The 14,044-nt window shown below is 54.6% G+C and overlaps 4 protein-coding genes across 4 annotated transcripts; 3 read left to right on the forward strand and 1 right to left on the reverse strand.

The window, feature by feature from the left end:
* The first annotated feature begins 669 nt into the window (after positions 1–669).
* On the forward strand, positions 670–2,219 carry HD553DRAFT_309156 (Pre-mRNA-splicing factor SPF27). Its single transcript, XM_046179643.1, has 5 exons — positions 670–799; positions 887–987; positions 1,100–1,275; positions 1,403–1,556; positions 1,742–2,219. The coding sequence occupies exons 1-5, from the start codon at positions 745–747 to the stop codon at positions 1,901–1,903; spliced, it is 648 nt and encodes a 215-aa protein (XP_046037907.1). The 5' UTR covers positions 670–744; the 3' UTR covers positions 1,904–2,219.
* HD553DRAFT_309158 (uncharacterized protein) lies at positions 2,220–2,528 on the forward strand. Its single transcript, XM_046179644.1, has one exon. It carries the CDS (start codon positions 2,238–2,240, stop codon positions 2,448–2,450), a length of 213 nt encoding a protein of 70 aa, XP_046037908.1. The 5' UTR covers positions 2,220–2,237; the 3' UTR covers positions 2,451–2,528.
* Positions 2,529–6,157: 3,629 nt separating this feature from the next.
* On the forward strand, positions 6,158–8,746 carry HD553DRAFT_270394 (SAICAR synthase-like protein; the record flags this gene model as incomplete). The annotated part of the gene is made up of 4 exons (XM_046177660.1): positions 6,158–6,241; positions 6,307–7,535; positions 7,631–7,829; positions 7,892–8,746. 4 exons carry the CDS (start codon positions 6,158–6,160, stop codon positions 8,744–8,746), a joined length of 2,367 nt encoding a protein of 788 aa, XP_046037909.1.
* A 393-nt stretch (positions 8,747–9,139) lies between these two features.
* HD553DRAFT_309160 (uncharacterized protein) lies at positions 9,140–9,683 on the reverse strand. The gene has a single exon (XM_046179645.1). The coding sequence runs from the start codon at positions 9,405–9,407 to the stop codon at positions 9,237–9,239; it is 171 nt and encodes a 56-aa protein (XP_046037910.1). The 5' UTR covers positions 9,408–9,683; the 3' UTR covers positions 9,140–9,236.
* Between the last annotated feature and the right edge of the window lie 4,361 nt (positions 9,684–14,044).

Below are 14,044 nucleotides of genomic sequence, written 5' to 3' on the forward strand. Positions count from 1 at the left end.
ACCGCCCACAAGCGATACCGATCTTGCTACTGGGACCGACGTTGGCGAGCCAGAACGAGGTAACCCGGATAGGTCAGACAGGAGTTTCTCCAATTCCTGCGGTTCATACACCTTTTTACAAAGGCAACGTCAACCACCTTGCTGGGACTTCGATTACGACCCCTGACCGGATCGTAATGAGGCCCTCGGCGAGATGATGGGAGGTCCACGATTGGGTTCATCCATCAGCTCGAGAGTCGTTAGAGCGATTCAACACTATGGCAAGTTTGCGATCGACCTCTCAAAATCAAGAGCACAGTGGCAAGATGCTTCGAATCTATACAAACCGCTCAAATATGAAGTCATCACCAGGTTTGACGACAATCACTGTACGGATTCCTCAAATGATGGCAAGACTTCGTGGGCATCGCGACTCCTAATCACCCATGCATTCCCCTCATCGGCTTGATATTCGGTCCGCTGCCCACGAATCAAGCGTTCACTATGCGATGCGCCCTCAAAGTTACTGATAAGGTCATATCCTGTTCACCAAGTAGTAACTGCGCACCGGGGCTGTTGTGGCGTATGGGCTTGTTCAGATCACGTGATCCGCGTCCTGGACCGAGCTCGAGTTCAAGGTCGTCGGTCGACCGATCAACCCACTTGAATATCATCCGTGTACTAACTTGCAACCATTCCAATCTCCGGTCTGATCGAGTGATACCCAGACCAAGCAAGAATCCCAATAAATAGACTCGGAACACGATGGACGCCTCGGTAGATTCGCTGCCTTACTATGACAAGGAGCTGGAGATTCCAGGCAAGTCTCACCTCGTTCTTGGCAGTTGTCATCGAAATAGATCAAGCATTGACGTCCCCACGTTGTCCTGTATTTCTTGCTATATAGGCCTGAAAGACCTGGTCAAATCTGAAGTGGACAAGGAGATGAAGAGGATGTCGAAAGTCGGATTGGACGATCCGAGGGTACCGGCCGATCTGGAGCCTTTCGTACGTGACAACCGGTTCAACGAGTACCCATCCATTCGGACAAGCTAGCTCACGCCCGAACACCTTTTGTATTATCATCGAATGCCAACCGAATCTGGCACGACCTCCATAGACCTCACCACACCTCGCCGAACTCCTCTCCGCCTACCCCTCCCAGACACTACAGACGACCAAGGCGATCGACCCGTCCAAGTGGAACCCGTTCAGGCCGGAAGAAGGGGATTCCACCGAAGAGTGGCAAGAGGCCGAGAGGAAAGCTAGGATCGGGCTGAGCATGTTGAATGGGAGGTGAGTTCCGAGCTCCGACTTTCGATTCCCAAATCGAGAACAAGACAGGAACGAATCCGGGGTCTAGTCTTTGTCTTGTGGAACTGGGCTGACGAACAAATCTATGTGTGCGACGTTCACTGTTTAGGAACGAAAACCTCTCCCTCCTCTCCACCTACGGCCCGAACGCCTGGTTGATCCGGAACTATCAGCTCGAATCCCAAGCGAAAGAGGTCGAGGCCGAGGTCGAGGTGTGGAAGGAAAAGGTCGTCGAGGTGAATAGGAAGCGGAGGGTCTTTCAGGTGAGTTTTGCGATGCGGCATTGATTCGGAGGATGAGACGGGATGAGATGGGATGTGATGTCGTGTAGTGTGGAGTGGTGTGGTATGACACGACGAAGTGGCGTGTTGCGACTTGATGGCGATACGAACCGCAAGATGCTGACGATATACCTCCCCCTCACACCTACCTATACACGCCCCGACAGGAATCTACGGGGAAACACCTATCGTCCCTTGAAAACCGGTGGCAAGACCTGATCACGGGTACGATCCAGCTCGAGATGGCGAGCCGGGCGATGGAGCTCGAAGTCGAGGTGTTGAAGGGCCAGGAAGCTAGGCTGGAACGGGATCTCGAGGGGAGGGTATAGCGTGGTGGATGAGAAGAGAAGGGCTTGTTGGGTATCGCTAGCTCGCTAGTCTGGTCTCGTACGAGGAGTTCCCCGAAAAGAAGAAGTTGGAGGGAACGTGCACGGTCGAGGTCGCACGTGTCTCGTCAGTCTAGATCGAGGTGAAAGAGTACCTTTGGGTCGAAGGCGGACTTTCGGATCCGACGATGAGTAATAATGGAAGGGCGTAGAATCGGTACTGTGTCTCCGGTGTTTCCCACCTTGTTGTATCCACCATGACCTTCTTATCCGGAGACATACAGTTTGCGTAGCAGGCCCGAGGAAAGGCAAAGGGGGATTGATGTGATCGTCCTCGATGTTGGTCGTTGCTGTCGCCATCGAGACCTTATCGCGCGTGATCGTCGCTTGGGCTGGCTGGGTTCGGTCCGAGTTTGTTAGGTGTCTCCTCCCCCCCTTTTTATCTACGGAGAATTACGCAGAGATGATCATATCCCGGGGGTACACTGGGGGTGAATATGGGCTTGCAGGTCGAGATCGTCGTCGTTGTAGAACGTGGGTGAGGTTCTAGGCTACTGTAACTCTTGCTAGGGTTATCTATCGCCCCGCTCTCGCGCCCTTCACGTGCTTTTGCGAGCGAGAGGAGAGGAGGCGAATGATGACCATATCGACCTCGGACATGACGATATCATACACATACAACCTACACTTACATCTAAACCTACAGCTTACAACTCTGCTTAGTGTCCTGATAATCATATAGCTAGCTCGTAGTGACACCCAGCCCACGCACTCTTCCTCTTGAAACCGCCTCTTGAAGTCCGTACACTTCAGTAGACCGGCGTTACCAATCAACCGGGCCACAGCCTCTTGATCACAATCTCGGACCTCGAAGCCTCGAAGATAGCAGTACACAACGCACCTCTTGACATCCACCTCGACCTTTGAACAAGAACGAGAACTTTCAACTCGGGAGCCCGCAAGTTCATGACAGATGTGCACGACGTGAAAAGACTCGTTCGAGAAGATGACGGATACCCGAACGAGTCATCAGGTCAGGCCGGATCCGTCCGGTCGATCTCGACCAAGGGAACGACCAGAAACATCAACCCTAATAACAATAACATCAACAGCAACAGTACTATGACTACGGGCTCCAGCCTGGGACCATTACCGCCTACGCGGGGATCTCGACCTCGTTGGCCGACGGACGAATCGATAGGGTCGACCGCGTCCAGTTCGTCTTCCTCTTCCCGACGACCCCCTAGCACGTCTAGGAGATCGAATGATACCGACAACCTCGATATATCCGGATGGAGGGAAGGACATGGACCTCCTGTTCCCTTGTTCAAGAGGAACAGCAGTAATGGTAGCAAATCACAAACTCGGTCGACCCAGACTGCTGGCTTTCGACCCAACACCGGAGCTCGATTGAAGTCAAGTGGTACCAAATCGATAGGGTCTTCAGTATCACCCTTGGTATCCCCATCCATGGACTATCGGACGTCCTACCAGCTCCCCGCTCCGCGACGTAATCGCTCTATCACGAACTCGCACACCCATACCCAGGCCGAACCTCCTTCTTCGCCGAGCTCGACGTGTACTTCCATCTCTACTACGACCACTTCCGCTTTCCACGGGGACACAGAAAGAGAAAGGCATCGAGATAGAGAGAGGGATAGAGACGGGTTCTCCGTCCCACCTCCATCTACAGGAGGAACCTCTTATTACACTCCGTACGACACTTTGACCTCGCGGGATTCGTACAGCTACACGCTGTCTCCTCGTCAACGGAAAGAATTCCCTTTCGACAAGTTTCGGTATCATGACCCTCAAAATCGACAAGATCCGAATCCCAATTCGAGTTCGACGTCGCATACTCCGCTGTCGACGCCCTCGTTAGTGAATTCGCCACGGGCGAAAGCTATGAGGTTTCAATCGAGGTCGTACGCTGGGAAACAACGGGATCGAGCGGCGACGAACGGGACTACTGCTAACGCTCATATGAACGTTAATGGCAATGGGAATTATGAGGGTAGTGCAAATATGGAAGATGGGTACACAGGGTCGGGTCGCTCTTCCCCCGCTTTGACCATGTCACCAACGCCATCCCCAACGCCTTACTCCCATCGACGTCTGCCACTGCCGCTCCCGCTTTACACTCAATCGCCTTTGAACTCGCCTCGACTGAGACCCGGAAGGATCTCTTCCAGGCCGAGTTCCAGCGGACTGGGACTAGGATTCGATCATCAGCTCCAGCACGGTCGCAGTCACACGAATATGGTCGGGCTGAACGGGAATGATGGGACTGGTGGCGATGGTACTCCTGACGACAGAGACATGGCGTATATGCGTTTCGTCCCCGGGTTGGGGTTGAGGTCGGGTGCGATGACGTTTGAAGAGGACGACTCGGACGAGGATGATGGGATGCGTCGGCACGGTCGTCGATATACGGATCGGGATGGCGGTGGTGGAGGTGGTGATCATGGTGCGACGGACGAGGAGAACGAAGATCTGCAAGATCGGACGGACAATAATACGCAGTCGGGATACGAAAAGCGCCCCGCGAAACCTCGTGGTCGATCGACGAGGAGGATCCGACCGAGATCACATTCTCTGACCGATTTACCATCCGTCTTGGACTCCACTTACGGGCCATGGGACGACGAACCTACCAACCAGACCGACTCGTTACTCACCACCCCATCAGACGCTCTCAAGTTGGATCCCCTATTCTTGCCCCATTTTTCACTGGATACCAAGTTTTCTCTACCTCCCGGTGTCACAAGTACACCGGTGCAGGATGCGCCGCCTCGACCGGGACGTACAAACTCTGGGAGGGTGGAACGGGATTACAGTCGAGATAACATTCGACCGAGCGCGACCATTCAAGCTAAAGTCGACCCGGCAAATGAGGAGGTGCATTTCGACCTCGGACTCGGCAAAGATCTGGATCATACCATCGAAGAGGCCGTCAAGCGTGCCAAGGCGGAGATCTCGGGTCAATTGAAAAAGACCGTCGTAAAGGTCGGAGGTGAGGACGGCAAGGCGGATGGCGGAGCGGCGACAGGAGGATGCAAGGGGATGTTGAAGGAGGAGATGATGAAGACGAAGGAGGTGCCTCTACCGCCCGAGGCCGCTCGTGTACTGAACGAGGCGAGGATGCAGCAGCAACGTGATCTTTTGTTGACGGGTGTCAACACTGGGAGCAAAGGCGGACGAAAGGCGAGCATGGGGATGGGCCTGTTCAAGGAGAGCGCTCGCGTCGATGGAGTCGACGTGCCAGTCGGACGGGAGGGCAGAGAAAAAGACAGGGTCGAGAGAGAACGCGCAGCGGAACGTGGGGAAGCGTCCACAGTCTCGACACCAGCGGTCCCCGTGACCCCGGCAAAGGACCGAGAACGGGGGTGGTTAAGCAGGACCTCAACTAACAAGAGCAAGGTCTTGTCCGAGACGGTCAGCGAAGAAGAGGATGGCGACGAGGATCAGGACGGTCAGCGGCAAGACAAGCCAGGTCTGCCGAACTTGTCACGCGCTCTCGACAATCTCGATCTGCAGAACCTCGATCTGGGAGGTAAGAGATCGCGCAAGCATCAACGTTCAAAGACGGTGCCAGCAGAGCCGGTCGAAGTTCTGCACGAACAGTTGGTCAAGGGTGTGCAGGACAAGCCTGGCATCGCGCCACATCAGACGAAATCGCCCTATCGATCGAGAGCATCCTCACCTCAGGCCAGGGACCGTACCACGTCGGCGCCTAGCGTCGTCGGTTTGCAAGCCGCTCGGGAGAGTCGTTCACGTATGGCATCGCCCGCCATCAGCAGGGTACAATCCCGGGTCCAGCCCAGCGTTAAACCCTCGGTGGCGGATGATTCCGAATGGCCTCCGGCGGCAGATTTCCCTCATGGCTGGACCAGCGAGGATACGTGGGAGAGTAGTTCGGGCTTGAGCTCTTCTTCCGGAAGCGAATCTGACGGGGACGACATGTACGAAAGTGCGGTCGAATCTGATCATCATAGCGAAAGACAACTCGGTAGACCGCCGTATAACGGTCGGTCTCGAGCGCTGTCACCTCCGCACTCCTCCCGACGTAGTCCGTCATATATTCGGCAGAGCCATCTCGCCAATGACCAAATGAAGCACGCTGGCCTCCCCGAGCACGATCGCAGCGAGATGAAGTCGCCTCAACGAAGGATTCGGCAAACTCTTGAAGAAGATGATGAAGACGACGCGGGGGGCGAGGTTAGGGTCGCCGCTGGAGAAGGCTCACCCGGAGATCGCATGACTGTGCCCCTACAACCGTTCAAGAACAAGGTAGGAGGTCATAGCGAGATCTACAAGTTTACACGGAGAGCCGTATGCAAGGTGTGTATAGAGTAGAGTATCGGTCGCTCGGCGTTTTCATCTGGCTGACCACCATCTTACGACAGCCTCTGGTCTCACGGGAGAACCTCTTCTATGAAGCTGTCGAACAGATGGCTCCCGCTCTACTGAGCTATATACCCCGCTATCTGGGCGTCATGCTCGTCAACTATCGGAAACCTCAACCCGCTCCCGTCGCCGCTGCGGTGCCGTCCGAGCCGACGGCAGTCGGACCCCAACGACAAGGCATGAAACGGGCCGCATCCTTTGCGGGAACAAACGGGACGGACACCAAACCGGCCGAAAGCAAGGAAGTTCCTGAGGTAGCTCTAATGTACAACAAGCACGTCGTTCCGGACTGGCTATTCCGTCGCGGTGGGCGAATCTCGAAGCCTGACCTCGACCGATACAAGACTTGGCAAGCCGCAGGAGCCGAAACGACCGAGGACGAGATGAACGGAAACAGAGCAAAGAGGCGACTGTTTAGAACGCCTGCGCGCCCAGACGACTTTCCGGACGCGTTTTCGCCAGATGCTCGTTCTGATTTCTCGCATGATACGCAGACCGCTTTCACGCCTCCGCCTCCACCTGGATCCCCATTCACTCGACGCGCCGAGCTCAATGCCTCGCCGTCCCCTTCCTTGTCGTCTACGCCTCCGCTGCATCATGCAACGTCCACGCCGAGCTTGCCGCAGTACCGCCGTCTAAGCAATCAGTCGTCATTGACGCCAATCAACCAGGGTCAACACTGTCCCCTGTTTGGTGGAACCGGATCGACCTCTGTCAACACCAAGCTCAAGGATCATGTCTTTGCGACCATCTTGCGAAGGATGCGAAAACAGGGTCGGGCGGCGTCTTATGCCCTCAATCGGAGACTGCATCAGGGGCAGGAAGCGCCGACTGACCTGGAGGACGCATATGATACCACCGACCAAGAAGACCATGTACCGCCTCTGCAATCTGAACGTCGGCACCGCGAGATTTCGGGAACCCAGAGTCTTCGCGGTCGAGTGGAGCGCAACATCGCGGGTAGTATGGACATGACCCCTATCCACAAGACTGCAAATGGCGATGACGACGATCACGATGACGACGAACCGTCTGAGCCTCTACGACGAGTAAACAGCGAGGTGGTCATGAGCGAATTAAACAGGCTGGCGATCACGACCCACGAAATTCCCTCGCAAAAGTCCGGGTCCGCTCAACCGAAGCGGTCCGCTCGGGAAGAAAGTGTGGACCGAGGCATGTTCTCGATGGACGATCAGGAATCGGATCACCAGGAGATAGCACAGTGTAAGTCAGAATATCTCGGATATACCTGTGTCTGGCCACTCATAGTGATTCATTGTGTGCAGCACCTGGCGGCTTCAACATGGATGCATCTACCCTCAGTGACGATGTGACACGCCAAGAGTACTTCATCTTCATGGAGGATCTTACCGGCAGATTAGCACACCCGTGCGTGCTCGACTTGAAGATGGGAACCCGCCAGTATGGGTGCGATGCTACGCCTTTGAAAAAGAAGAGTCAGCGGAAAAAGTGCGACAACACGACTAGTCGGCCTTTGGGTACGCGGATCTGCGGTATGCAGGTGAGTTTGCAACGTTTCGTGCCTAGGTCATGGCTGGGCTGATGTCGAATGGTTTTTTTCAGGTCTGGGATAACGTAAGCAACGCCTTTGTCTCGCAAAACAAGTACAAAGGTCGCGAGGTCAAGGAGGACGAGTTCACCGACGTCTTGGAAAGTTTCCTCTACGACGGCTCCCGTCTGTTGGCCGAGCACATCCCGGGCCTCATTCACAAGCTCCATCGACTCGCGGCGATCGTGTCGCGCTTGCACGGATTCCGGTTCTATGGATGCAGCTTGCTGTTCGTATACGATGGCGACAAGCAGGTCCAGGACAAGTACCTCGAGGCGAAAAAGGCAGCCGCGAACCGAGGCGATGACGAGGATGACGATGATGACACTTCGTTCTTGGCCGAGCGTAAGCATCTCCAAGAACGCAAGCAGGAGCATCACAAGAATGGCTCTACTCGCCGCAGCCGAAGCGCCGATGACAGGCGTGTCGGATCCCGCGCCGAGGCCATCGAAGCGCATCGCAAACGGGGTCAGATCCGGATTCGAGTCGTCGACTTTGCACACCCCACGACGGGCAAGGACTTTGCGCCCATGACCCCGGACGAGGACGTCTCGCATCTCGGCAAGGGATACGATGCGCCCCTCGACCCTGTGAGCGGCAAGCCTCGTGCCAGGTTCCCACCGAAACACCCTCGCGATCCGGACATGGGTTTCCTCTTTGGCCTCAGGAGCATCTGCGAGGCCTTGAAGGATATTTACGAGCACGAGTGTGAGAGAAGAAACGACGCACAAAAGCAATCGCCCCCGGACGGGACCGCCACGTCGAACAAACCGACCGAACCTCTTCCGCCCCTTTTGGCGTGCCCTGACGAAAAGATCTTTGAGAGGTTGTTCCCCAAGGAGTTTGATACAGGCTATCTTTCGATCTAGGCGCTGTCGATGCTCCCACGCAGTCGATTGCCGCCCCCTATTTCTTTTTTCGCTTTCTCGGCCTCCCTGCGATTTGGGTCAAGGCATCTTGCCCCATCCAACAAGGACGTCTGATCATTCTCCTTTCAAAATGTCGAGTCTGCAATGTAGCCATAGGCTGTTCTTTGGGAGTATTAGGAAAGTGTGGTATCCGTGTATCAGTAGATAGATCGCGAAACTTTGTGGGTTGTAGCTAGCATTATTATCTCATTTTCGTACATCGAGTGTCTAGCACAGTGATATCACTCATCACGTAGACTTGGACGGCTAACCGCTGGTGTACTCGTCCCCGCGCAAAGTCTGTGGGCACAAAGTAAACAATGGTCGCCGAACACCTCATCCCGAACACATATCCATAAAATCACTTTGCTATAACTCGTACAATATTGATGCCACTCATGTCGAACTCCAGGGGAAGACTCGAATGGTATACATCACCCAGTTCGCTGAATTAGAACCGTGTCGAACCGCCATTTGCTTGTTGTACAGCAGCCCGCCTAGTTTCCATGCCGTCGATCAATCTATTGATTGTCTCAATAGGGATTGCCTTCCAGCATCTCTGAATCTGTGTCCAGAGCTCGTCTAGATTGGTGGCCCTCCTCTCCTCTTGACTGACTTTCATCTTGAGCAGGTGCCACACATTTTCAATAGGGTTGAGATCAGGTGAAGATGGCGGATGGGTGAGTGAGGGAATCTTGTGCTTGGCCCGTGCAGCCTTGGTACCCGACCATGAGTGACAGGGAGCTCCATCCTCCAGGACCAGGACATCTCTCCACCTTGCCCTCTTGTGTTCTTGCACACAGCGCTTGAGAGGGCCGTTCACAATCCACCTAACATATCTCTCCCCATTCAATCCCTTCGGCTGCCGCTTCCCCGCTGCCACCCCCTCAGGCTCCAGATCCTTGGAGTCGAGGGGGAGCCGAACCAAGTCCCATTTCTTCCCGTATGCTACAGCACCCCACACCATCAAAGTCCTCCTGCTACTTCTAAAGGTGGTTTGGAGGTGTTGAGGGAGATAGGCTTCACCGGCCTTGCGGATAGTCCATCTCTGGAGCACGTCAAGACCGAGCTCAATGGATGACTCATCCGTGAATATCACCCTCCTCCAATCCTGTCCTATGTTCTCTTTCATCCAGCTCTTGCGAGCTGCAATGGCTTTAGGAGTAAGGAGAGGCTTCTTCCTCTTGTGTCGCTTGAACAGGCCCATAGAGTTGGCGAATTTCCTCACGGTAGATATGGACACACCGAAGATGTTGGCAAAGTAAAGCCATGGCTCACCCGGGTGTGCCATGACCTCCCTTATCAGGCGTCTCTTTTCTCTCTCTCCAAGCATGGGGGGCCTTCCAGATCTTGGGAGAGAATTCTGAGTGTTATGGAGGTTCTCTCGTCGCAGAGTCCTCCATACTGCAGATTTACTGACACCAAGGCGTGACGCGGCCTTGCGGTGACTGAGACCTGCCGTGACAAGGCCAACAAGCTTTCCCCTCTTTCTGGGACTAAGTTCAATTGACATAATATGAGGGAGGCGTCTTATTAAGAGGCTATGTGATGTTCTGTGGTCACAACAGTGGGCTAATGCATCACGTTCATGGAGTTGATTTGGTCACTTTTCTAGATGACTTTCCCGTTGTTTGAAAAATGGCCATTGTTTACTTTGTGCCCACAGACTTTGCGCGGGGACGAGTAGACTGAAATTGAAACATCTGGCAACAATTGCTCCCTTAGAGCGATATCTCAGGGGATTCCCACTTGCAGCTTCGCAAAGCCGGTCGCGCTATGACGCCAGATCCTCACTTTGATCACGACAGTACGGAAGGATCCCTTGAAAGGCGTACAGAGCGACATCTATGTACTGTATGTATCATGTATAAGGCCCTCTTCCACCTCAAATTGGTATATACGTTTCAGATCGTTAGAACCAACATGAAAAAGCCCGATGTCTACAGGCTTCCCGAATGCGACGCAACGTTAAGATCGGAAGAAGCTTACAAGGTAAAGTGTCTTTGGTTGGACATTGATCCGAAGCCGTATCACAAGCGGAGTATCTTTTGGCCATGCAGCGCCAGATATGGAAAGACGCCTGAGGATGGCAGCCTATTCTCGTTTTACCGGTCTAAGCGAAGAAGAACATTAAGTCAAACAACACCAACCCTCTATGGAATATTGTATTTGACTCGCCTTTCACAGGCATCTGAGCCACGAACTTGGTTAGCAAGACGGAAGGCAATTTACTTGAGTGGAGTGTATGCGGTTTGGGCTTCCTATTGGCCCGTCGCTCAGGCCGCGGAGGTTGTGCGATCGAAGTTGTGTCTTTTTTCAGTTTGTCTTCTTTTTTTCTTTGTAAGCTTGTATTATAGGCGTCACGTGACGCGCGACCTACGGTGCGCGTCGCCTCGGGGTCTCGTTCGGAGACCCTCTCGGGGACCCTCTCGGAGACCTTTTAGGAGATGTTCTCGTAGGCGTCTAACTAGTACCTTGTAGTAGTTAGACATCCGTTATTACATCGCTATGCCTACCGTTACCTTTCCCCAGTCCCGCGACCTTATTACCCCAAGACCCGGCAGGTCGGCTGCCAGGCCTTATAGAATAACGGATCACCAAAGGACCCCGGCTGGGAACGTGAAAGGGGGTAGTGATGGGATCCCGCTGCACATTGGTGCTAGCGGTAACCCTAGTGGTCCGGAGAGCCACCTCACTCTGGTAGGAGTGTTCTACCCGCAGGGGATTCCTGTGCAGGCAGTGATGATGGTAGATTCGGGGGCCACGGGTATGTTCATGGATCGGACGTTCGCGAGGATCCATAACTTTGATGTGATAGACCTAGAGAACCCTAGGACCGTCACGGTCATCGACGGAAGAGAGATAGTGGGTGGTCAGATCACCCAGAAGGCACATGCTATTGTGCGGACAGGATTGCACCAAGAGAAGGCGGAGTTCTTCTTGACGGATTTGTGTGGGTACGCGGCGGTCCTCGGGATTACATGGTTACGACACCATAGCCCACACATCCAGTGGGATACAAATACAGTCACCTTCGCGGACGACTGTTTGAAGAAAGGATGCGTCAAGAAGGTAGAGGTAGTATGCTCCCCCGACGAGGTGGAGATAGAGACGCGGAATATCGATCCGCTGTCGAGAATGAAGGAGCCGATCACGGAGAATCTCGTGGTGGCTCAAATGCAGATGACGAGGGAGGATGAGGAGCGGGCCCGCAGGCCGGACCTGTGGGACTGGGACGTCAAGCCCACCGACTCGATTCAAAACGAACCTGATCCTCCCGAGTACATGGAGAAGTTGCGGGACGTTGTGCCGAAGAAGTACCATGAGTACCTCGGAGCGTTCTCCAAGACGAAGGCAGATTCGCTGCCTCCGAAGCGCTCGATCGATCATGCGATCGAGCTGAAGCCTGGAACAACTCCCACGTATGGGAAGTTGTACAACCATTCGCAGAAGGAGACGGACGCTCTCAAGGCGTGGTTGGCGGAGAATCAGGCGAAAGGGTTTATTCGACCCTCGAAATCCTCGTGTTCGAGTCCGGTACTGTTTGTACCGAAGAAAGGGGGCGAATTGAGGCTGTGTATTGATTACCGCCGCCTCAACGAAATTACCGAGAAGGACAGGACCCCCCTGCCGCTTATCTCGGAGACCTTAGATCGCCTACGGGGATCGAAGGTATATACGAAGATGGACCTGAGGGGAGCGTACAACCTCCTGAGGGTCAAAGAAGAGGATGTTTGGAAGACCGCGTTCACGACACGCTATGGTCTGTTCGAATGTCTCGTCATGCCATTCGGTTTGACAAACGCGCCGGCGACGTTCCAGCGCTGGATGAATCAGGTCTTCCAAGACATGTTAGACGTGTGTGTGGTCGTCTACTTAGACGACATATTGATTTACTCCGCCGATCAGGAGACACACGACGAGCACGTACGGGAAGTGCTGAGGAGGCTACAGGCGAATGGCCTGTACGCAAAGGCAGAGAAGTGTGAGTTCGACACGACGGCGACGGAGTTCTTGGGGTATGATATTGCCCCTACGGGGGTCAGCATGAACCCGTCGAAGGTGAAGTCGGTGTTGGAATGGGCGGCGCCTCGAAATATTCGAGGCCTGCAGTCGTTCTTGGGGTTCGCGAATTACTATCGCCGGTTCATACAGAACTACTCCAAGAAGATTCAAGGCATGACGGCCTTGACAAAGAAAGGGGTGAAGTACCACTGGCCGGAGTCAGCGGATGCTGCCTTCAAGGAGTTGAAGAAGGCGTTCACCGAGGCGCCCATCCTCGCTCACTACGACGAGGAGCGCCAGGTGGTACTGGAGACGGACGCATCGTCAGGTGCGATGGGAGCGGTGATGTCGCAGGTAGGGGACGACGGGAAACTACATCCCGTGGCGTTCATGTCGAAGAGCCTTACGCCGGCTCAACGAAACTACGACGTACACGATCGCGAGCTGCTCGCCATCGTGTACTGCTGCCAGATATGGCGGCACTACCTGGACGGGAAGTTCCCGGTGAGGATCCTTACGGATCACAAGAACCTGGAGTACTTCAAGAAGGACAAGATGTTGTCCCACCGACAAGCGAGGTGGTCTCAGTTGCTGAACCAAATCTCGTACACGTTGGAGTACAAGCCGGGGACAGAGAACGGGAAGGCTGACGCGCTCAGCAGGAGAGAGGAGTTGATGGAGGAGACGGAGCCCAAGCAGGCAGAGACCCTGTTGCGCCCCGTCAATGCAGACGCGCTGGTGGTCAGCGCAGCGACGGTACAACCCCCGTTGCGATTGTGCGGAACGATCCCCGTCATAGGGGATTGGTTCTTGAAAGCGTTGATCCCTGCGGGACAAGAAGATCCGGTCGCGAGAGACCTGATCAAGGGCGTCAAGGAGGGAACTTTGACGAATAGTCGGTACAGTCTGAGCCCGGGAGGCGCGCTCATGTACGACGGGCTGGTGTACGTTCCCGATGCGGGAAGCTTGAAGACGGAGCTCTTGAAGAGGCTCCATGATGGGAAGACCGCCGGACACTACGGGCGGGACAAGACGGAGGACCTGGTGAGTAGAGATTTCTACTGGCCGGGTATGAAGGCGTGGATTAGCCAGTACGTGGCTAGTTGCGACAAGTGTCAGAGGAATCGGAGGCCGAGGGCCAAACCAGTCGGTGAGCTGGCTCCCCTGAAAGCGGAGACGGAGCCCTACCAGTCGATCACGTGGGACCATATCACGGACCTACCTGAGTCGAGGGGTTCGAACGCGATCCTGGTG

The sequence above is a fragment of the Filobasidium floriforme genome (assembly GCF_021052385.1).
Source record: "Filobasidium floriforme strain CBS 6241 chromosome Unknown HD553scaffold_7, whole genome shotgun sequence".
NCBI classification, from domain to species: Eukaryota; Fungi; Basidiomycota; class Tremellomycetes; order Filobasidiales; family Filobasidiaceae; genus Filobasidium; species Filobasidium floriforme.